The sequence below is a fragment of the Pyrus communis genome, chromosome 7 (assembly GCF_963583255.1).
Source record: "Pyrus communis chromosome 7, drPyrComm1.1, whole genome shotgun sequence".
In the NCBI taxonomy this organism is placed as follows: Eukaryota; Viridiplantae; Streptophyta; class Magnoliopsida; order Rosales; family Rosaceae; genus Pyrus; species Pyrus communis.
The window spans coordinates 16,729,645-16,750,831 of NC_084809.1; the positions used below are offsets into that span (position 1 = coordinate 16,729,645).

General features: G+C 34.9%; 1 protein-coding gene across 2 annotated transcripts; it reads left to right on the forward strand.

Moving 5' to 3' along the window:
* The first annotated feature begins 5,454 nt into the window (after positions 1–5,454).
* On the forward strand, positions 5,455–10,504 carry LOC137740063 (boron transporter 4-like). 2 transcript variants are annotated; one of them, XM_068479851.1, is made up of 14 exons: positions 5,455–5,637; positions 6,262–6,370; positions 6,476–6,558; positions 6,675–6,867; positions 6,965–7,103; positions 7,192–7,357; positions 7,437–7,603; positions 7,776–7,949; positions 8,039–8,134; positions 8,217–8,333; positions 8,522–8,844; positions 9,078–9,357; positions 9,440–9,589; positions 9,668–10,504. In XM_068479851.1, exons 2-14 carry the CDS (start codon positions 6,267–6,269, stop codon positions 9,698–9,700), a joined length of 2,025 nt encoding a protein of 674 aa, XP_068335952.1. In that variant the 5' UTR covers positions 5,455–5,637; positions 6,262–6,266; the 3' UTR covers positions 9,701–10,504. The 2 variants fall into 2 exon arrangements, with proteins under 2 accessions (XP_068335952.1, XP_068335953.1); XM_068479852.1 differs by having other exon boundaries at positions 6,265–6,370.
* The last annotated feature ends 10,683 nt before the right edge of the window (positions 10,505–21,187 follow it).

Below are 21,187 nucleotides of genomic sequence, written 5' to 3' on the forward strand. Positions count from 1 at the left end.
ACCACATCCTGAGCTCGACTCCACCGTAGCACGATATTGTCCACTTTGGGCCCCGACCACGCCCTCATGGTTTTGTTTCTGGGAACTCACATGAGAACTTCCCAGTGGGTCACCCATCTTGGGATTGCTCTCGCGCGAACTCGCTTAACTTGGGAGTTCCGACGAAACCCGAAGCTAGTGAGCTCCCAAAAGGCATCGTGCTAGGTAGAGATAGGAATATACATATAAGGCTTACAAGATCCACTCCCCTGGGCGATGTGGGATGTAACAAGCAAACTCTCTTAACTTCGGAGTTCCGATGGAACCCGAAGCCAGTGAGCTCCCAAAAGGCCTCGTGTTAGGTAGACATGGGAATATACATATAAGGCTTACAGGATCCACTCCCCTGAATGGTGTGGGATGTTACAATTCACCCCCTTAGGGCCCCGACGTCCTCGTCAGCACACTTCTGGCTAGGGATTGGCTCTGATACCAAATTGTCATATCCCAGCCCGAGGCCCCACCACATCCCAGGCTCAACTCCACCGTAGCACGATATTGTCCGTTTTGGGCCCCTACCATACCCTCATGGTTTTGTTTCTAGGAACTCACACAAGAACTTCCCAGTGGATCACCCATCCTGGGATTGCTCTCGCGCGAACTCGCTTAACTTCGAAGTTTCGATGGAACCCAAAGCCAGTGAGCTCCCAAAAGGACCTCGTGCTAGGTAGAGATAAGAATATACATATAAGGCTTACATGATCCACTCCCTTGGGCGATGTGGGATGTAACAAGCGAACTCGCTTAACTTCGGAGTTCCGATGAAACCCGAAACTAGTGAGCTCCCAAAAGGCCTCATGTCAGGTAGAGATGGGAATATACATATAAGGCTTACATGATCCACTCCCCTAGGCGGTGTGGGATGTTACAATCCACCCGCCTTAGGGGCCCGACGTCCTCGTCGGCACACTTCTTGTCAGGGATTGACTCTGATACCAAATTGTCACATCCCGGCTCGACTCCACCGTAGCACGATATTGTCCGTTTTGGGCCCCTACCACACCCTCACAGTTTTGTTTCTGGGAAATCACACAAGAACTTCCCAGTGGATCACCCATCCTGGGATTGCTCTCGCGCGAACTCAGTTAACTTCGGAGTTCCGATGGAACCCGAAGCCAGTGAGCTCCCAAAAGGACCTCGTGCTAGGTAGAGATGAGAATATACATATAAGGCTTACAAGATCCACTCCCCTAGGCGGTGTGGGATGTTACATGTCATCATTATGTTTTATTTTCTAATATTCAGTGAAAATGTATGCTTAAAATATCCCTTGAATTAATTCATTTATTTGTTTAAAAGTACAAAACATTTATTACTAGTACTTTTTACTTGCAAGTAAGAAGTCTCAAGTTCAAATTTCGAGAATGATGATTTTGGTAACAGTTTATTTCCCCACTCCCATATACTCCCATTAAAACTCCACGTATGCATTTCGGTCAAATCCTATGGGGTGGCGGACCACTCCCATTAGGACTCAAGTCATTGGGTTTGTTTAGGACCCCTTTCGGTAGCCACCTCAAGTTGGCATATCCGTGTATCCATTCTAGAATGGGCATCGAAATGAATAGGATCCGAATTGAGGTGTGGACCAAACCGCCATATGAATCATTCCTTAGATGACATGTAGGGCCGGTCCTGAGAATTTGGTGGCCCTAGGCGAGCCTTCGAATTGGGGCCCTAGAGTGCACTGACCCCTTACACTTTATACATTAATATGTAGACAAAAATTTACTGAATACATGAAAAAAAAATATATTTTTACACCAAGTACGTAATATACAAACATTATTTAAATATTACATTTGAAAGGCGAAAAATAAAAATATATAATTCCTATTAGATTAGGTTTCCTAATTGCGTTTGAATATCTTTGTTGGGAATCTTCTGGGCTATAGCGTGGCCTTCATAGTTAATACGAAATTAATTAAAAAAATAAAATACCTTCTTCAAGTTTTGAAGCAAAACAACGAGCAACCACAACGCCAACAAGCAACCACTACGCCAGTACTCTTTGTGTGTAATCAATCTTGCTTCATAGTATTTATAAGACAAATAGATATAATAAAAAATGTTGGGGTCCCAGAAAATTGAGAGCCCTAGACAGTCGTCTTGCCTGACTACCCTTAGGGCCGGCCTTGATGACATGAAAAATATGATTTCCATGTTAAACATATATTGTTGTATACAAAAATAAAACAATACTCATTTATGGATATTTAGGGCAGTTTGGTAATGTTATACAAAACGAGAATTATTTTGTAAAACGAAAACGACCCTAGGCCTAATCTTTGACTATAGCGAAGTCCTTTGCACCATTGCAATCATAATTTAATTAACTAGAATGCATAAAATCATATATAGCCTAATATTAAAACATGTTTTGAGCGATGTAGGATTGTTGCAATTCTTTATTTGCGTTCAATTCTAACTTTAATTTATGATTTATCTTGTATTTTTAAAAAGAAAGAAAACATCAATTCGATGTTTTGTTGAAGTGAACTAACTATTAAATTTTGGTTTAGCGTAGAATGTCAAATCTTCCTTCTGTCTTGACAATTTGTTCTTACGTCATCGGGTGAAAATGATCTTTAACTTGAGATCTTTATCACGTGCTACATGTTAGGCAAAACTTAATGCCCTTTTTTTCCTCTTCTTTTTGCAATTGCAAGCTAGTCAAACTTGGCTAGCTGCTCGTCTTTTTCCTCCACGACAAGCTAGCGCATACCACACCTCAATTTCGTGCTTGGAAGAGAAATGGACCAAAGGTTCCCTGTCAATGAAACTAAATTAAAGTTATATTATACATGCACAATTCGTTAGATGTAAAGTTATATTATAAAAAATTTCGGTATTAGTTGAAACAGAATTATGATATTTAAAATCTTATTTTCTCAAAAATATGATCAATGTAGGATGTTTCAATAGCTACTATATTCATTTTCCCCATATTTCTGTTGATATTTTCTGTTGTGTATTATTTTTTCTTTCGATCGTCTTATGTTGTGGCATTAATCTGCTAGACCACAAATTTGACTTTTATTCTAGATTTTGAATTTCTATCTTATATAGGGAAGTAGGAGAAAAAAAATGTTCACGTTTATCATTCCTTCAATATCGTTGCAAGATTTCATACTTTGTAAGATTGATCACCAAAATTTTTTTATCCACCTGTCATGTTATATTATTATATTACAAATAAAAAACGATACTATTAATTAAATCAAAATCATGTTATGTATGTATTTTTTTTTTTGTCAAAAAATAAATTTTGTTAGATTAGATTTTAGATTAACAAGCGACGAAATTTGAACCCACGCCGTTATGCAACAACTCAATATCTTTTTATCACTATTGTTAAGGATCACTTGCGTGTGTGTGTATATATATATATATTTTATTTTTCAATTTACACCAAATTTATGTAAAACACATAGAGAATGAGTTTGCATAGAGAGGCGGTGAGCTAAAAGAGAAAAGCCTTATCCGCCATTTGTCATGTCATGTATATACAAGAGCAATGGATTGAATACTATTAATTATATCATATTTATTTTTTGGGTGACAACATTAGTGCACCTTGATCACACTCTAATTAATTATCCCATTTTACCTACGCATGTATAAGAAATTTTATTTGAACCCATGTAACCTCTTTCTACACCTAACTTAAATTTAAATTGTTAATTGTCTATTTTACCCTATTGCATAATTACTATTAAGTACAAAATGAAATTAATAATAAAACTCAAATTTACCAATAAACCTATTAAACCCATCACTTCTTGTTTATTTTACGTTCATTCTGGCTAAAACCCTAATAGGTCTTGTAGAGAAAAACAAGCTTTCTTTATGGATGGATGGTGATTTTGAAGTTTTGAATCCTCCAACTAAGGTATGGCTCAATTTATGAATATTTTGGTCGTTTGATTTCAATTTTTTTTAAAGTTTAGAAGATGAGTATTTGGGTTTCAATTTTTTTCATCAAACCCGAATGGTTTGTTAAACTTTCTGTAATTGAAAAATTCTAAGGAAAAACTTCTTACCAATTTTCTTAGATTATAAACTTCATTGCTTGTTGATAAATATAAGGGGATGAATTGTTTGATTTGTTGCTTATGTACATTAGTAGAAAGAAAAAAAAGCAAATGTTTGGGTTTTGTAGCAGAAAAAAAAAAAAAGTAGCCATGGAAATGCTAATGGGAAGAGGGGGTGGGGCAAGGATGCCTCTTTTCAAAAAATAAAAAATAAAAAAATTCAATTACAGTTGTTATTTTATAAAGGGAATCAGTGTAAAGATAACTTAACATTTTGAATTGGATTTGAGATGATAGTTTAGGTAATAAATTTTGGGTTTAAAGATAGATTAATTGTTTAATATTACTTGGCCATGTCATTTTGAGTACTAAACAGTCTATACCCAAGTATTGTCCTTGTATTTGTGTATTCCTTTCTTGTTTTTATTTTTATTAAAATGATAAGCTTGTGGCAAAGTTCATTCTTTTGGGGGCTTAGAAGACTTATATAGGCATTTCAACTTCCTCTGATCACCAAAGTGTAATTCACTAACGTCATGAATCAAACTCAAGACGTGTGGTTTGGTAATGTTGTACTTTAAAAAAAAACTGTTTCTGCTGTGCTGTGAGAATAAGCTCATTTTTGCTGCTTCATATTTTCAGTTTTTTTTTACCCAAAATTGTGAAAATAAGTTACTTTTAAGTGTTTACCAAACACTTTTTTGAACTCAACTTTTTTTAATACCCATTTTTTATAAAAGTTTCTCAATATCAAATCAGTACTAAATCACTCTGTGGTGGTTTAAATTCCTTTGTTGTTCACTGCATTGTAATTTGCATATAGGAAATAATTACAGATGTAAAACCAATGGCTCAAATGAATTGGTGGATGCTCTTTTTCCAGCTATCAACTGTAATAGCAATATTAATAAAAAGTATTTTTGGTGAGGAAAAACAACCAACGTTTTAACTTTGATATTTGTTTTTTATTGCAAAATGGGTAGAAAGTAGAAACAAAAGCAAGACCGTTGGGACGAATTACAAGATCATATTCCTTAAGGCACGTTTTGGATTCGGTTCCTGATATTAGTGAATAGTACGATGATGGTCAATGAAGGTTAGAATGTATATGTGAGTCTTTCCGGCTGCCAAGAGAGTGGACTAACGTGGTGAAGTCATATATTGATTCCTTTTAAAAAAAAAAAAACAAAAAACAAAAGCAAGTCCAAATGGAAAAATGTAAAAGAGAAGTGTTATTGGCACTCCAAAAATCTCATTCTACACTCCTCACAAGTGTATTTTTCTTTCCTAATATAAAAAGTTTGAAGTGTAAAATAAGATTTTTGGTGTGCTAATAACAACTCCCATAAAAAAAATGGAAAAATGTTGAATCCGCGTAGTACTCTCTGGCGGGTCTTTTGAAGACTTGGGACTGCACTGCGTCCTCTCGCTCCCATATTACTATAAACTCGCCAAGTGATGAAACAATAACAAGGCTAAAGCAACGACTTCAAAATCCTTCTCAAATATCTGATCAATTTATTCTCCACCCATCACTCAACGCTCCCGCCGCTGAAGCTCTCCGGTAAATCTCTCTTTCGGCTTTTGGCGTTTGCCTTTCATTTTTTTCCACATTATTTTCTATACAATTTGCAAAAACCATTTAAATATGCAAATGTGTGGTGGCTTTTATATTTTATTTTTTTCTTTTTCTGGGTTCCTTTCGTTCCGTTGCAATGATCGTGTTCGTAATATATGGTGCTTGTGAAGTTCTGCTAGAGTTTTTGAGTATTCGAGGGTAATGAAATCGTGGGGTTTCAAGGATTCTTGGGTTGGATTCATGAATGTGACAATAAGGAAAGGATTGTCTCGTTCATGCTCTGTTTGGTTGCCAGGAAAATGCATGCAGGCGACGAGAAAAAAACGCAGGAAATTTTTGGAACGTCAGTCAATGTCCAGAAAACTATCTTGTTCTAGCTGCAGGCCAAAGAAAAACTGTCATCAAATTTTTCTTTGGCCATGAGAAATGCCAGAACAATAGAAAAAATAGGCCTTTTCTCTTTCCATCTTTGCCAAATCCATTATTTTCTTGCTTACCAAACACAGATTCTGGCAGCTGAGTTTATGTTTTTCCCTTCAACCCAATTAATGTTTCAACACAAAAGTCTCTTCAAACTTTGTTTTTAGAATAAAAATATTGGGATTTCAGCAGAAATGGAGAGCTTCAAGTCCCCATTCAGGGGTATTGCAAATGATGTCCGAGGAAGAGCAGCATGCTATAAACACGATTGGGTTGGAGGTTTTCAGGCAGGAATCGGGTAAGTAATTTCCCATTTCTTTTACTCGAAGGTTTTGGATTTGTTTCACTCTCCTTTATCTTTGGTCTTTGAAATTTTAATTTGGTCTGCCTTTTGTTGTGCTAGGATTCTCGCCCCAACGACCTACATCTTCTTTGCCTCAGCTCTTCCTGTTATAGCATTTGGAGAGCAACTGAGCACAGATACAGGTTTGTTGATATATTTCATCAATTATGCGTGTGATGTGACGCCAATGTCTACATAAATAATACAAACATCTACACGTTTGATGAGTTTGAACTCACTTGGATTTTTCCTTGTCTAGATGGAATTTTGAGCACGGTAGAAACCTTGGCCTCTACTGCTATTTGTGGTATAATACACTCGATTTTTGGTGGACAACCTCTCTTGATCTTAGGAGTTGCAGAACCCACTGTTATTATGTACAATTACATGTACGACTTTGCCAAAGGAAGGAAAGAATTGGGGCCGGAGCTGTTTTTGGCTTGGGTTGCATGGTAAGGAGAATCAAACTTTTAGAGTTTCAAAACTTTATATCCTCGTTGACAATGCAAGGTAATATAAATTTTCACCTTATTCACTTGAATTTTACAGGGTTTGGGTCTGGACTGCTCTTTTCCTCATTCTTCTTGCAATATTCAATGCTTGCGATATCATCAACAGATTTACGAGGATTGCAGGCGAACTTTTTGGCATGTTGATTTCTGTTTTATTCATTCAAGAGGCTATCAAGGTAAGTTTCATATAGAAAAGAAAGTTATGTTGGATCTAATATAGATGATGGAAAGTAAAGTAACAAAAGGTTGGCATGTCAATGGAAGGGTCTAGTGACTGAATTCAAAATTCCCAAAGGCGAAGATCCAAAGTTGGAGACGTATCAATTTCAGTGGCTTTACACAAATGGACTGTTAGGGGTCATATTTACTTTTGGACTACTCTATACTGCTTTGAAGAGCAGAAAGGCAAGGTCCTGGTGGTATGCAACAGGTTTGTCAGGCACAATTTGAGTCACTTGGTTGTCATTACTCGGATGTGTGGAACTTGAGGATATTTACTATGTTTGCAGGATGGTTCAGAAGTTTCATTGCAGATTACGGAGTTCCTTTAATGGTGTTAGTATGGACTGCATTATCATTTAGTGTCCCACACAATGTCCCTCCAAGAGTTCCTAGAAGGCTCTACAGCCCTGCAGCTTGGGATTCTGCGTCTTTACACCACTGGACTGTCACCAAGGTAAACTAACAGTAAAGGAAATTTTGTTGTTTAAGCTCTTTGTTTAACTGAGATTCAACCTAAGATTTGACATCGTAAAATTAGATTAATTTCCTATGAAAGACGCTTATACCTTTGTGTTTTGAAAATGCTTGCAGTTTAAAGTATTTTCTTTTTTTATTCTTTTTTGTAGGATATGGGGAAGGTTTCTCCTGCATACGTCTTTGCTGCCATTATACCTGCTGTGATGGTGGCTGGACTATATTTTTTTGACCATAGTGTCGCTTCACAGATGGCACAACAACATGAGTTCAATCTAAAGAAGCCGTCTGCGTATCATTATGATATCTTGTTGTTGGGATTCATGGTAATTGTAACACAGTAAGATGAAACTATTTCTGTTACACTGAAGCAATAACTAATACAGTTTTCTCTTTCACGAAAAATTGGTCTCAGACTCTGCTTTGCGGATTGCTTGGGCTTCCTCCTTCTAACGGGGTCCTGCCACAGTCACCGATGCACACTAAGAACCTTGCTGTTCTTAAGAAGCAGGTTTGTGTAGGGAATGTCTTGTCAACTATCTTGTTAGTCATTCAGCTAAATTAGATACTTAAATCATCTACTCCATATGCAGTCGTTACGACGGAAAATGGTGAAGAGTGCTAAGGAATCAATAAAACAGAAAGCTAGTAACTCTGAAATCTATGGGAAAATGCAAGCTGTGTTCGTAGAGATGGACAACTTGACTACAGTAAATTTCTCAATTTGAACATCTTTGCATTGAAATTCTTCAACAAGTTAGCATTGTGCTTGCAATTGATCTCCATCTATATATGCATAAATATACTCTTCGTGTTTGCTGTATTTTTTAGGAAAATAAAAGAGGAAAGACCTCGTGCAAGTAGTTCTTGAGTCCTAATTAAGTGTTTTCCATTGCAGCCTACTTCAGAAGTTAAAGAACTAAATGATTTGAAGGAGGCAGTTATGAAAAGTGAAAATAAAGGGGAGGATACAACGGATGCCTTTGATCCTGAGAAGCACATTGATGCATACTTGCCAGTCAGAGTTAATGAGCAAAGATTGAGTAATTTGTTGCAGTCGCTTCTTGTGGCAGCATCAGTTTTTGCTATGCCTGCCATCAAGAAGATACCGACATCAGTTTTGTGGGGCTATTTTGCTTACATGGCCATTGACAGCCTTCCAGGAAACCAATTCTGGGAAAGGATGCTACTACTCTTCATCTCCCCTAGCCGACAGTACAAGTAAGTAACCGTCTTCTTAAGCAAGTAGCATGATGGTCGATTAACGTTGTTTCTTAAAACTTGCGGAATTTACATTAGGAGTTCCCCACTACGCACCAGGTTGAACAAAATGAAGTGTTTTCAAATTTCCCAATCCCCTTTATAAAAGTGACTAATAGTTTGCTTGTGTCAAGGTATCGATGAGTGTTACTTTCCCAATCATAATACTAACTCGGTTGTGATCATGTTTGCAGGGTCTTGGAAGGGGATCATGCTTCCTTTGTGGAGTCAGTGCCATTCAAATTCATAGCCATATTTACACTCTTCCAGATTGTTTACTTGCTGGTCTGTTTTGGTATTACATGGATCCCCATAGCCGGAATTTTGTTCCCCTTGCCCTTCTTCCTTCTCATATGGATAAGACAGCATCTCCTCCCCAAATTCTTCCAATCACATCACTTGCAAGAGCTAGACTCAGCTGAATGGGAGGAAGTCGTGGGTGCCCCAGTACGCTCTCTCAACCTCAATTCTGGGGTATGCAATATTCATTTATTCGAATTTTCACTTCCACCTGCTTTGTCCTTTTGAATCTCAATAATGTGCTTCTCTTTATTAGAAATCGGAAACTTCCAACGAAGAAGGTGGAGTGGAGATGTGTGATGCTGAGATATTAGACGAGCTAACAACCAGCAGAGGGGAGCTGAAGATCAGAGCGAGCTTCAGCGAAGATAAACAAACCAGCTTCAGTGAAGATAGACGCGGCCAGGTAGATTACCGATAACTTTTCTCATCCTGCTTCCATTAGGTGCGTATTAACATCTGTGCTGCCTATTGTGTTTTGCAGGTTCACCCTCAGAATTTAGGCCAAACAGAGTGAAATATGAGGCAAAAAGAATGAGATATGATGTTATTGTAGACAAGAGATTTGATTTGAGTATTAGTTACATGTAACAGAAGAAGGTTAGTGTAAAAGTGAAAGTTAGGAAGAAGATATTCTGCAGGTTAATTAGTGTTATGGTTGAAGTTTGAATTGGTAGTTATCATATTATATAAATATGAACCAGTTCCAGATGCATGAAGCATTTTGATGAAAAACAGTTCAGATCAGACACCTTAATAGCACTTATCACTATTTCTCAAGATAAATTTTCAAAAACCATCATTCTTTTTTTTTTAACCAGTAGTTTAGAAATTTCCATGGAAATGGATTACTCTGGTGACTAGTGCTTTCCTCCTCAACTTACCATGTCTTGATTTCAAACTCTCTCACACCCCTTAGACCCTTAATCTAGGCTCTAGTTTAAAGTACTAGTATCGCCTGTAATTAAAAAAAAAAAAATGTTGAAAAATATTTCCTACGCAAAAGTAAAACATATGCACAAGTTAGGGGTGCAACTTGGACATGTTGCGCGTTTGGATGGTCAACCCAACCCTAATCCAACATTCACAATTCAGGTTTGGGTTGGATTCGGGTTCATGCAGGTTCATTTGGACTCAAGTTATAACTTGGTTCAAACGTACTTAAATTGGGTTGGCGTTTGCCCAACTTCATTGAGTTCAATCTCGTAATACCTTATTTCACAAGATTTTCAAATTTTGAACCAAATTGAACCAACAATGTCAATACTAGTTAAAATTCATTTTCACACATCACCAAACAAAAGTTAAAACAAATAATGTTTAGGTTTACAACCATGCAAAGTTAAAGTTGAATTACAAGATAATATCAAAGCTTCAACCAAATGAAATGGAAAAGCAACACATTATTCATTATATATCCAAATGAAAACCTACAACAAACTTCAAGTGTGGTTATACCTAGCTCATATAATATGAAGTGGGATGGTCATATGTACGTGATTGAATTCAAGATAGAAATCGGGTAGGATTTGGGTTATTTTCATGCTCCATTTGGCAAAGTGACTGAAAGTATCAAGAAAATTCATTATTTATAAATTGCAATCAGTATTCCACTATGAGAGAGAGAGAGAGAGAGAGAGAGAGAGAGAGAGAGAGAGAGAGAGAGAGAGCTATCTTAGGTCAGGAAGGAAACTCATACAATATGCTCGGATTGCAGCAGTTCTGCAACAACAGTAGAATATGTTTGAAATGCCTTCCTGAAGAATTTCTTTTGATCTGTCGTGATATTAAGACCCTTAAAAAACTGTTGCAAAACTTCGGGATAAATATAAGTGACACGTAATTACAGTCAGTCAAGCCTTCTGCCTATATGATACTATAAAATAACTTCAATGGAATGCCAAATAAGGCAAATAGAACAATATTGGAATATGTGGAATGTAGTAAATAATGAACAAAGCCAAAGAGAATTCGTACCTCTTCATGAAGTTCTGGCCCAGCGAGTGGAAGGCCAAGAAACATTCTTCCCTGACGAGCAAAACTAGCAAGAAGAGTCAAATTTGTCTGAGTAGTATCCCGATCCTTTAAGTGTTCTCCACTGGTAAGATCCTTTATGATATTCACGAAAATACCACCATCTTCTACAACTCCAACAAAGAAAAGTTCCAAAAGGAGTTTCAAAGTGTTTCGGAGTATATAATTGGTTATTTGGAATTATGTTCGACTAATAAATTTGAATTCAATGTTTTAGTATTTTCAGTTTTATGAAACAGTATGTTGAGTTTGATAAACAGTAAATACATATCTAAGTTTATGGCTTTGTGGTTTCAACATTTGTTTTGTAGGTTGTATGTAAGTATATATGTGTTGCATTTAAAGTTTTAAAGTGAATGCAAGGCCTTTTGTAGGAGGCGAGTATGTGGGTTTTCATTCTTGATCTAGTTAATATTCCATTTTAGGTAAGAGAAAATGAAAAAAAAAAAACCATCGCTCAATCTTTTTATGAAACTTCGGTTGGCCAACAATTTGGTTGGATTTAAAATTAGTTGATACTTACGTACAATGATTTTTATTTTTAATTTTTATGACTTTAATGAAACATATTTTGCATTTTAATAAATAGTTGTTAAAGTTATAAAACTGTGTTTACAATTCCATCAATAGTTTGTATATGAAAGCATAAATAGTGATCTTCATTTTTTGAAATAGCCATGTGTATGGCTTTTGATGCTTCAATATCTTATTAATGTTAATTTGCTATATAAATTTGGGCTTTTTGTTTTTTTTACAACGCACATTCACACAAATCAAAGTAGATTAAAATTTAGATTAAGTCATGAAACATATATATATATATATATATGTATGTATGTATGTATGTATGTATAGAGTTGTGTCAAACATGTTTGACAATAATGTTTGTAAACCATAGCAAAAGTAAGCTTGAACCTTAAAGAGTACATCCGCATCAAAATTACATATAATGCGTATTTTTTATTTTTTATTCTAATGTCCAATGCTTGTCAGTTGTTGTGAGATTTTGATATATACTTCTTGTTCATTTGTCTAGCTAAAATCATGGTTTATCAAATCCACGAGGATATCTTTCCTTGCTTTTATGACTTGGTAATCTTTGATATGTCCTTAAACCTTTCGGTTAGTTGAGAGTTGGTCAATGAAGCTCATCATGTGTAAGCCACAATCTAATTTGATTTACAAAGAAATTCAAGTCAATGATTGTAAGTATTAAAATGAAATGAAGTGTGGTATAGAGTAGTTGTTTAAAAAACAAACTATTTCTATAACTGCATCAAATTATTCATATTGTTTTTGAAACTGCAATAAACATAAACTATATATATGTAACTAAAATTCTTTTAATTTTTTTAACGTACGATGTTGGTTTTTGTTGTGCACAGGTTCTATTTTCTTTGACTTGGAATTCAAAGTCACTTTTGATGGATTTGATTTTCTTCATTGTGCCTGAGTTGAATCCATAACATTTGAATTGCTTGTTGACTTTCTTGCTTTATCGAGCCAATATTGAACAAAGTGGCCCTGCAAAATTTATAATGTAATAATAAGATGCTTGTTTTCTATAAATATGACAGAGTTTTTGGTTGTGCATTTTTGCTTACCACTATAGATGCATTTTCCCAATAGCAATTAAAGTCCAGATCTTCATCTTTTGTGCTTTGTCGAAGAGAATTGTAATGAATCATTTCTGCATTTTTTGTGTCCAAAACTACCAAGGAGAAATGGTTGTAATGAAATAATGGAAAGAAAATCTTTGATACATTTTCATATTGGTACATCAATTGGTTGTAGAGTCTTTCCTTATTTTGCACAGTTGTTTCAATGCTTTGTTCATTGATGTTGTGCTGTTGAAAATGAAAATCATCTAAAATCATAATTTAATATTAATTGTTCTAATTTTTATATGTATATGTAAATATTTTTTGCATAATATTAGTTATTTTGTTTACTCACAAAGATTGTTGTGGAGACATAGAAGTTCATTTGTTTCGTGATGTTCTTTTTTTCTCTTTTCAGGCAGCAGAAAGAATCAATAATCTGAGTTGATGTAGGTCCATTTGCTATCAAACTGTGCAGGTCTTCTTTCAACACCATTATTCTGTAATAGTTGAAATCTGTAGTTTTTGCAAACTGTAAAGTTAAACTATTTTTCAAGTATGAGTCTTGTGTTTGTATATATGATTTTCATGGTCATTCTTATGTGTTTGAATGTACAAATTTGATTGAAAAATATAAAGATCAACTTGTTTGTACTTACGAATCCTCCTTTTGTTGTGCACAAGTTAAGCCTATTTGAATTTCTATTGTGAGGTTGTTGTCACCTTTGAAATCTTTGTAAATTGCTTCTATTTTGTCTCTCTACCAAAACAAAAAACAAAAAAAAAAAAAAAAAAAAAAAAACAAAGAAAAGAAATTGTATTATGAAGTTTGATTTTTCTTATTAGCATAATAATATAGTTTGTAATTGAGTTATGGTTTTGTTCTTACCACTTGCACATCATGATCAAACTATTGGTTTGTATTCCCATGTATCCTCGGTAGTTTGGAATTGTAGTGTGTCATTTTTTCATCTTTAATGTCCTAAACTACCAAGCTAAAGTGGAAGTAATGTTTGATCAGTATGAAGACCTTTCCAACTTTATCCACATTATCTTGTAAGACTGTCTTCAATGTTGGGTCACTATGCTCTTGATCACTCTTGCTTTTTTCTATCTCCATGTCATTCTGAACCAACAATACATATTTATTTATTAATCTTAATTAATAAATAACACTAATTCTCAAACTGAACCAAAACACTAAACACTATTTACGAAAGTTAATTAAATTTACAAAAATATTTATAAAATCGCACAAACACAAATTTTTGTAAACAAAATTGTTTAGCACTTACAAAGATGAAGGTAGGAAGATACAGATTTTGTTGTTGCCCTGTTTTTTATTTGTTTTATGCCATTATGTAGAACAAAGCATCTATTATGTTGGCGTCGATTGCCCCATCCACTAACAATGATGTTAGATCTGTTTTTAGGACAAAAAGCTCAGTTGCCATGGACCCTTGCCTTGGTTGCATCCAGAAGTAGTCCCTGTGTAAGAAAATAAAAAGTATTATGTGTGTGTGTGTGTGTATATATATATATATATGTGTGTGTGTGTGTGTGTGTGTGTGTGTGTGTGTGTGTACACATGTATAAAGTTATGATTAATAATGTAAACTCACATTTTCTCGTCTGTAATATTCCTTGAATTTTTCTTTTGTCTCATCTTCAAGTAACTTGTACGTCCTTGTGATGCAAGTAGATGATACCGTTTGTCAAGCTTTTCCTTTGTTTGCTTTGGCTTCTTTGGAGGGTTCTTTGCAGTCTTCTTTGTTATTTCTTTAGTAATTGGATTCAAGGGTGATTGAACCTTTGGCTGCTTCTTTTCTTTCTCAATTATTGGTTCCAACGGTTGGCTTTGTGACGGAACAATTGAAGGGCTTTCACTATCACTCACAACATAGATGTATTTGGCCTTCTTTTGTTTTTTTTCTGGATGGGGATATAATCATAGTCTGGATCGACTTTCGGTTTACGATCATCCTTCTTTCATATATTTTTTACTAGTGTTCTCGTCTTCTTCTTGGTAGTTTCTTTTCCTTTCTCTTCAGGATCCTTGCTAGTTGAAGTCTGCATTTGAACATCTTGTTGAACTCCAGAGGTCCATTTTGCAATGGCAATGTCTTTTCCTTCATACTCTTGATCCTCTTGATTTTCATGTGGATCATGATCAGTTGCACGCCCTTGTTCTGGATCTTCCATAGCCACATCATTTTCATTTGCATTCCCTTGAACTGGATCCTTGATAGCAGTATCCTTATCATGTGTATGCTCTTCAACTCGATCATCATTATCTGGATCTTCTTTAGGTGGTTCCTCATTTTCTGGATCATTTTCATTTGGATCCTTGAAATTTTTATCTTCTTCAGTTGAAGCATTTAGATCTGGTACTATTGGTTGCTTTTCCAGTAGCTTTTTTTTCAAACTTCCAATTTCGTCCAGAAGTTTATTAACTTTCATAAAAGCTGCTGTGTTCTTTAATTGCAACTGTCTCATTTCAATTTTCATTGAACTAATCTTCTGCTTGTCCTCATGTCGTTCTTGTAGAAGCTTTTCAATGTTTCTGTTGAGTGCTTCAGTTGTTTGATTCGTTACAATTGAATTTGTGTGTATGTTGTCGAGTGCATATATCATCATGTGACTGAGGACTAGATACCTCTTTTGATCCATGCTTGCACATCTTTTAAACTCTTCAAAACCTTCCACACCTAATGTGTTATCAATCCTGATGATGTCCTTTCAATAAATTGCATCAAGTTTCGTTAATTCTTCTCTATATAGATGATGAAATTGTAACTGAGCTTCATTGACGGTGATACTGTGATCTTCTTGAGTTTCAGCTTCAGTTGTCTTCCTTTTCCTTCCTCTTGTCTTCTTTTCTTTTTTCTTGGAAGACTCATTTCTTTGTTTAGGAGAAGGAATGGCATTATCTTCTTCTTGGTTTATGTTGGAATGCTCCTCTATTGGTTCTTCAGAAGGTATAGCAGCAGGAATCTACTCACTTGGTTTAGCACAAGGAATACCACCACCAATCTGCACATAGTCACACATTAAATAGCTATTACATTACATAATAATGTCCTTGTTTTGTAAACACTGTTTATTAAACTTTAAAAAACGCAAACTATTTACTGAATGTACAAATTATTAATAAAGAATCACACTGGTTTGCGTAATACCGTAATATATGTTACTGTATATAGAAATGCTAAGAGAAACTATATATACAATGTGAAATCAAAACTATTCCTAGATTATTATTATGACACTATTTTTGAAATTGTAAACTATAAATATTTGTAGTACGACATTATTTTCTAGATTTTATATTATTACATTATCCATAGATCACTATTTATTGAAATGCACTTTTCTTTTAGATTGCAAACATGAACTCTTCAAGAAATATAGAAACTATTGCTAGATTTGACACTATTTCTATTTTATATAAATGACACTATTGCTGGATTTGTTGTATTAGAGATTATGCAGATTTCATTGTTGGTACAAATGCAAAGTTGAATTATTATTGAACTTCAAATTTGAACTATTTTTGTAAGATTATGAAGCCACTACTTTTGAAACTTTAAACTGTAAAGATCACTATGTTATGAAATTGTAAAGTGCAAAAATATATTGTTTATTGAAATGTAGATTAAATTACTTTTATTATTGGTCCTTACCCCAATTTGTTTAACTGGAATATCTCTGAATTCTTTGTGGATTTTGGTTATGTCCCATCTTCCAATGGCGGGAACCATGTTTTTTCGTCCACTTATTGTCTCCACTAGATTGGTGTGAAGACAAGTTCAATACTGCATGAAATAAGAACTTTGAACTACTTTCTTGTGTAATTTATAAGACAAAATTCATGTTTTTAAAATATAGTTCTTATTTCTTACCAAAATAAGAGTAGTGCATCCACTTGTTGTTACTGATTCTTCTCCATTTTTCCTCTTTTTCTTTGATTTGTTAATCATCTTGAACAAGCAATCCCTCACTCCTTTTACCCAGTTGTATTTGCTGATTTGGTCCAATGCCCCACAAATTGTTATGAAGCTCCATGTGATGTATGTTCCGGAGGTTGCAAATAAGAGGGATTGTAGGAGATGTGCACATATGATTGAAGCAGTAACTTTTGCTCCTTTAGGAGTTTTGTTTTGGATTGATTTTTGGTACACTTCAAGAATGTGTTTTTTTTTTTTTTTTTTTTTTAACTATTTTTTGGTCCGCGAAATATGTTTTGACAAAGTTGTCCTTCATGTTCTTTGTGGATTTGTCTGTATTTGGTAGTTCAACTCCTTGGTTGTTTAATCCAAAGATTTCAGCAACATCTTCACTTGTTATTCCTCTTAGCATTGTATAATCTTGATCAGATCCATATCAGACTTCTTTTTTCTTTCCGTTGCAACGATTTCATCATCCATAGAACTTGATTAGACTCCAAAATGGTGTCTTGCCCAAATGATTGCAGACATCATGGCGATGTTGAAGCATTGGCTTGTACAATTGCATGGAATTTGCAAACCCAAAAACATTGCATCTATATTGCACATAAGATGTTGGAGGTCTTTTATTCTTTTGCTTTTCTGGACTCTTTACAGCGAAAGTCTTCATTCTTGGTTTCTTGGCTCCGTCCATCTGTAAGAATAAACATAGTTTAATTATTACAACTATTTTTGTACCTATATCAAAATACGCCACAATTTTTTATTATGAAAGTGAAATATGAAAACACACTAATTCTGAATTCACATCAAAATAAGTTATGATGTTCATCAAATAGAACAAAAATAAAACTAGGTTGTTTCTTAAATTAGAATAAAACTACACCAAAGTACTTTGTGATATTGAACTAAAAAAAGTTAACTATTTAATGATCTACATTTGTATAGACCACATGTCACATCCCGACCAAGGGTTCATCACATCCTGGGCTCGCTCCACCACCGTAGCACAATATTGTCCGCTTTGGGCCCCGACTACGCCCTCACGGTTTTATTTCTAAGAACTCACACGAGAACTTCCCAGTGGGTCACCCATCATAAGAATGCTCTCGCACTCTACTCGTTTAACTTTAGAGTTCCGATGGAACCCGAAGCCAGTGAGCTCGCAAAATGCCTCGTGCTAGGTAAGGATGGGAATATACATATAAGGATCACTCCTCTGGGCGATGTGAGATCTTACAATCCACCCCCCTTAGGGGCCCGACGTTCAACACACCTTGATTCGGAGTCCTAGTGGACATTTCGGGTCGGGGTGTGTCACCATACTATTTATCAAAATGAACTAGAAAACCACACTTTTTTACCAAAGCAAACTAAACTATCTAGCTTTTTTACCAAAGCAAACTGAACTATTTATCAAACTGAACTAGAAAACCACACTTTTTTTTTACTAGAAAACTGAACTATTTATTGATCTATATCTGAATAGATCACAACTAGAAAACCACACTGATTCTGGATCCACAACAACATGGTCATGCTATTTATCTATCAAAATAACTCAAAAGTACTTACAAAACTTAACTTAAAATGCTAAAGTATTGATGGATTTACATCAGAATAAGGCATGCTATTTAAGAAAATGAACTCAAACACCACATTGATTTTGGATCCATACTGTTTATCAAACAATAACAAAAAAAAATTATACTATTTATCAAACTATATTGTTTGTTGAATGTACAAATTATTAATAGAGAATCACACTAGTTCGTGTGATAGTGTAATATATGTTTATACTAGTTTGTAAATGCATCCTAGATTATAATATTTCCGTACATTTCAATTCCATTTACAAATGAAGCAAATTGTAAACTATTTCGTAAACACTGTTTCTTAAACCTAAAATTGTGAATTATTTCGTAAACTGTTTATTAAACTAAAATACCACTGGAATAGAATGTTGATTATATTTAAGTTATTTAAGCAAAGCAACCAACATATGAGGGCAAGAAAACACTATTTAAAGGTTATAAGAAAACGAGCAGTTATCAAACTGAAGTAAAAATATACCATTTTGCAGAAACATTGCTCATTTAATAAATTTGAAGCATGCAAACTTACATATTACTGTAAAATCATCGAGAATATTAGAAATTTTGTGGTACGTACCTCTGTTTCTTCTATGTTGGTTTTATTTCCCATATTATTTTTTTTGTGCGTTTTTGTTTAGATGCAAATCAGAATACTCTGCACTGGAAACATAATTCATTTTTTAGAATCTCAAACACGCAAATGTACATATGTAGTAAATTAAAGTACGAAATCATTAAGAATATCAGAATTTATAGGTTCGTACCTATGTTTGTCTGATTGCGACTCTGCAAATATACAGTTCGATTTTTTTCAGTTTTTCGTCTTCAAATGGAGTTTTTGGGTTGAGAAATTCCGGATTTGATGTGTAGATTATTGTTTGAAAACTTGAATCGAACTTGAAAATGCTTTGAGATCATGACGTTTCGAGCAATGGAGGTTTCGATTTTTTGGTTTAGTGTGAAGGGTTTGGTGAACATTAATGGCGTTGGAGGGATGATGAATTTTAGTAACTGCAACTTTGGCTAACAGGCCTGGGTTAGGTTCCGTTAGGGGCAATTTTGGAATATTAATTGTTATGCAGTTTGGGCTTTTTGTTGAGCCCGTGTGTTTTAGTTTTTGTAGGGCCTGAGATAAAGGTTTTGTGTCCTTATGATTAAAATTTAAACCCTTTTTATTAAATAATAGTTTAGGGTGGTCTTTCATTAAATAAAAGTTAGCCTAAGCCCTTTTCGTTAAAGCTCCCTAAAATAAATGAACATAATTGAATTTCATAACTAAATTTTAACATAAATAAATAAATAATAAATATATTGAATTTCGGTTCGGTTTGGTTTTTTTTCTTTGATTTCATCTTGGATTGTTTTTTTTTTTTTGGTTTTTGGTTTTTTTGAACCCACCCCTAGTAGATACAATAAACTTGGCGTTGACTTTGGTAATATATTATGTAGTCTGGACCTTGTGTTTGATGATTTATATCTAAGACTAGGAATCACAAGATGTATAAGTTGTAGAGATCCATCCACCATGAATCTAAGTAAGCTAGTGCGAGATATAGGCATCTCATGAGAAATTGGTCAAACAACTTGGTTTCTCATAAAGATGTAAATAAATCTTTTGTTTACTAGGTTTACAAATAATTAGTAGGAGTTTATCATATTCCTAAATCTGCACATATATATTAATTTTAGAAATGAACATGAATTCTTCTTCGATAGAGTTGTGACTTTATACATTATGTAATGAGAGGATGCATATGTTCTATGTACCTGGGATGGAAATCTATAAATGATGGATTTCTAGATATAATTGGATTTTCCAATCCCTATTAATAGGCAATAGATACTTGGAAGTTTCTCAAATGATAAACTTTAAAATAAAAGGACAATTCCAGTGAGACTAGGAAGTTGCTCTTCTTAAAGGGAATGTGTCATTTGACTCCTAAAGAAACATGGTGTTTAAATAGAATCTTTTAGGGTAAATTCTCAAAACTACCTCAACTATAGGTCGAACCACAATTTCATACCTCATGTTTTAAAAATTACACTGTCATACCTCATCTTACGAATTTGTTGCAATGTCAGACTTCCGTCAGTTTTTTTGTTAATTTCTCTGTTAAATGTTGACGTGGCTAGAGGTGGGGCCCACTTTCTAGCCCAATTGGATTAAAAAATAATTAAATATTTTTTTAATAATTTAAAATATTAAAATAATAAAATTGTGGGATCCACCCTTACAAACCCTTCCTTACCCATCTCCCAACCTTCATCCACCACCCTATCTTTCTCCTCTCTCTTTCTTTTCTCTCTCTAGGCAAAGTAAAATGATAGAACATGAAGCCTAACCCATGTGGATATTTATCCTCCTACCACAATTTCTTCCCCCATCAGATATTTCTCTTCCTACCACAAATTTTTCCTCTATCCCCCCTCCCTTTCTCTCTAAAATCCCTCTCTATGACCTGCAATCTGCCATGTCTTCCTGGAACCTACTCCTCCATCGACGACGACCACTACGATCGCCTCCCCGACTCCCCCTCATCTTCATCTTCAACAAGATCGACGATGTCAAGGCCTTTTCTATAGATGACCCGGTATTCTGCTACCGACAGTAACACCCTCGACCAATCTGGCATCACCCACCCACTATTTGCTGGATCAAGCTTCACAACGGTAAGCTTGGCATCAACGACAGAATTCTACTCAGGTGGAGGGCGGATTTGGGCTCCACCTTAGACAACTGTGTCATCATCGGCGCATTCTCCGGCATCCATCGGGGAACCACCAAAGCATCATTTTTTTTTTTCTGAAACGGGATCCGATGGGTTTT

Coding starts and splice junctions, on each gene's coding strand:
- LOC137740063 (XM_068479851.1), top strand. CDS start 6,267: ATGGAGAGCTTCAAGTCCCCATTCAGGGGTATTGCAAATGATGTCCGA. Junction 6,559..6,674: donor GCAACTGAGCACAGATACAG/GTTTGTTGATAT, acceptor TTCCTTGTCTAG/ATGGAATTTTGAGCACGGTA. Junction 8,334..8,521: donor AGATGGACAACTTGACTACA/GTAAATTTCTCA, acceptor TTTCCATTGCAG/CCTACTTCAGAAGTTAAAGA.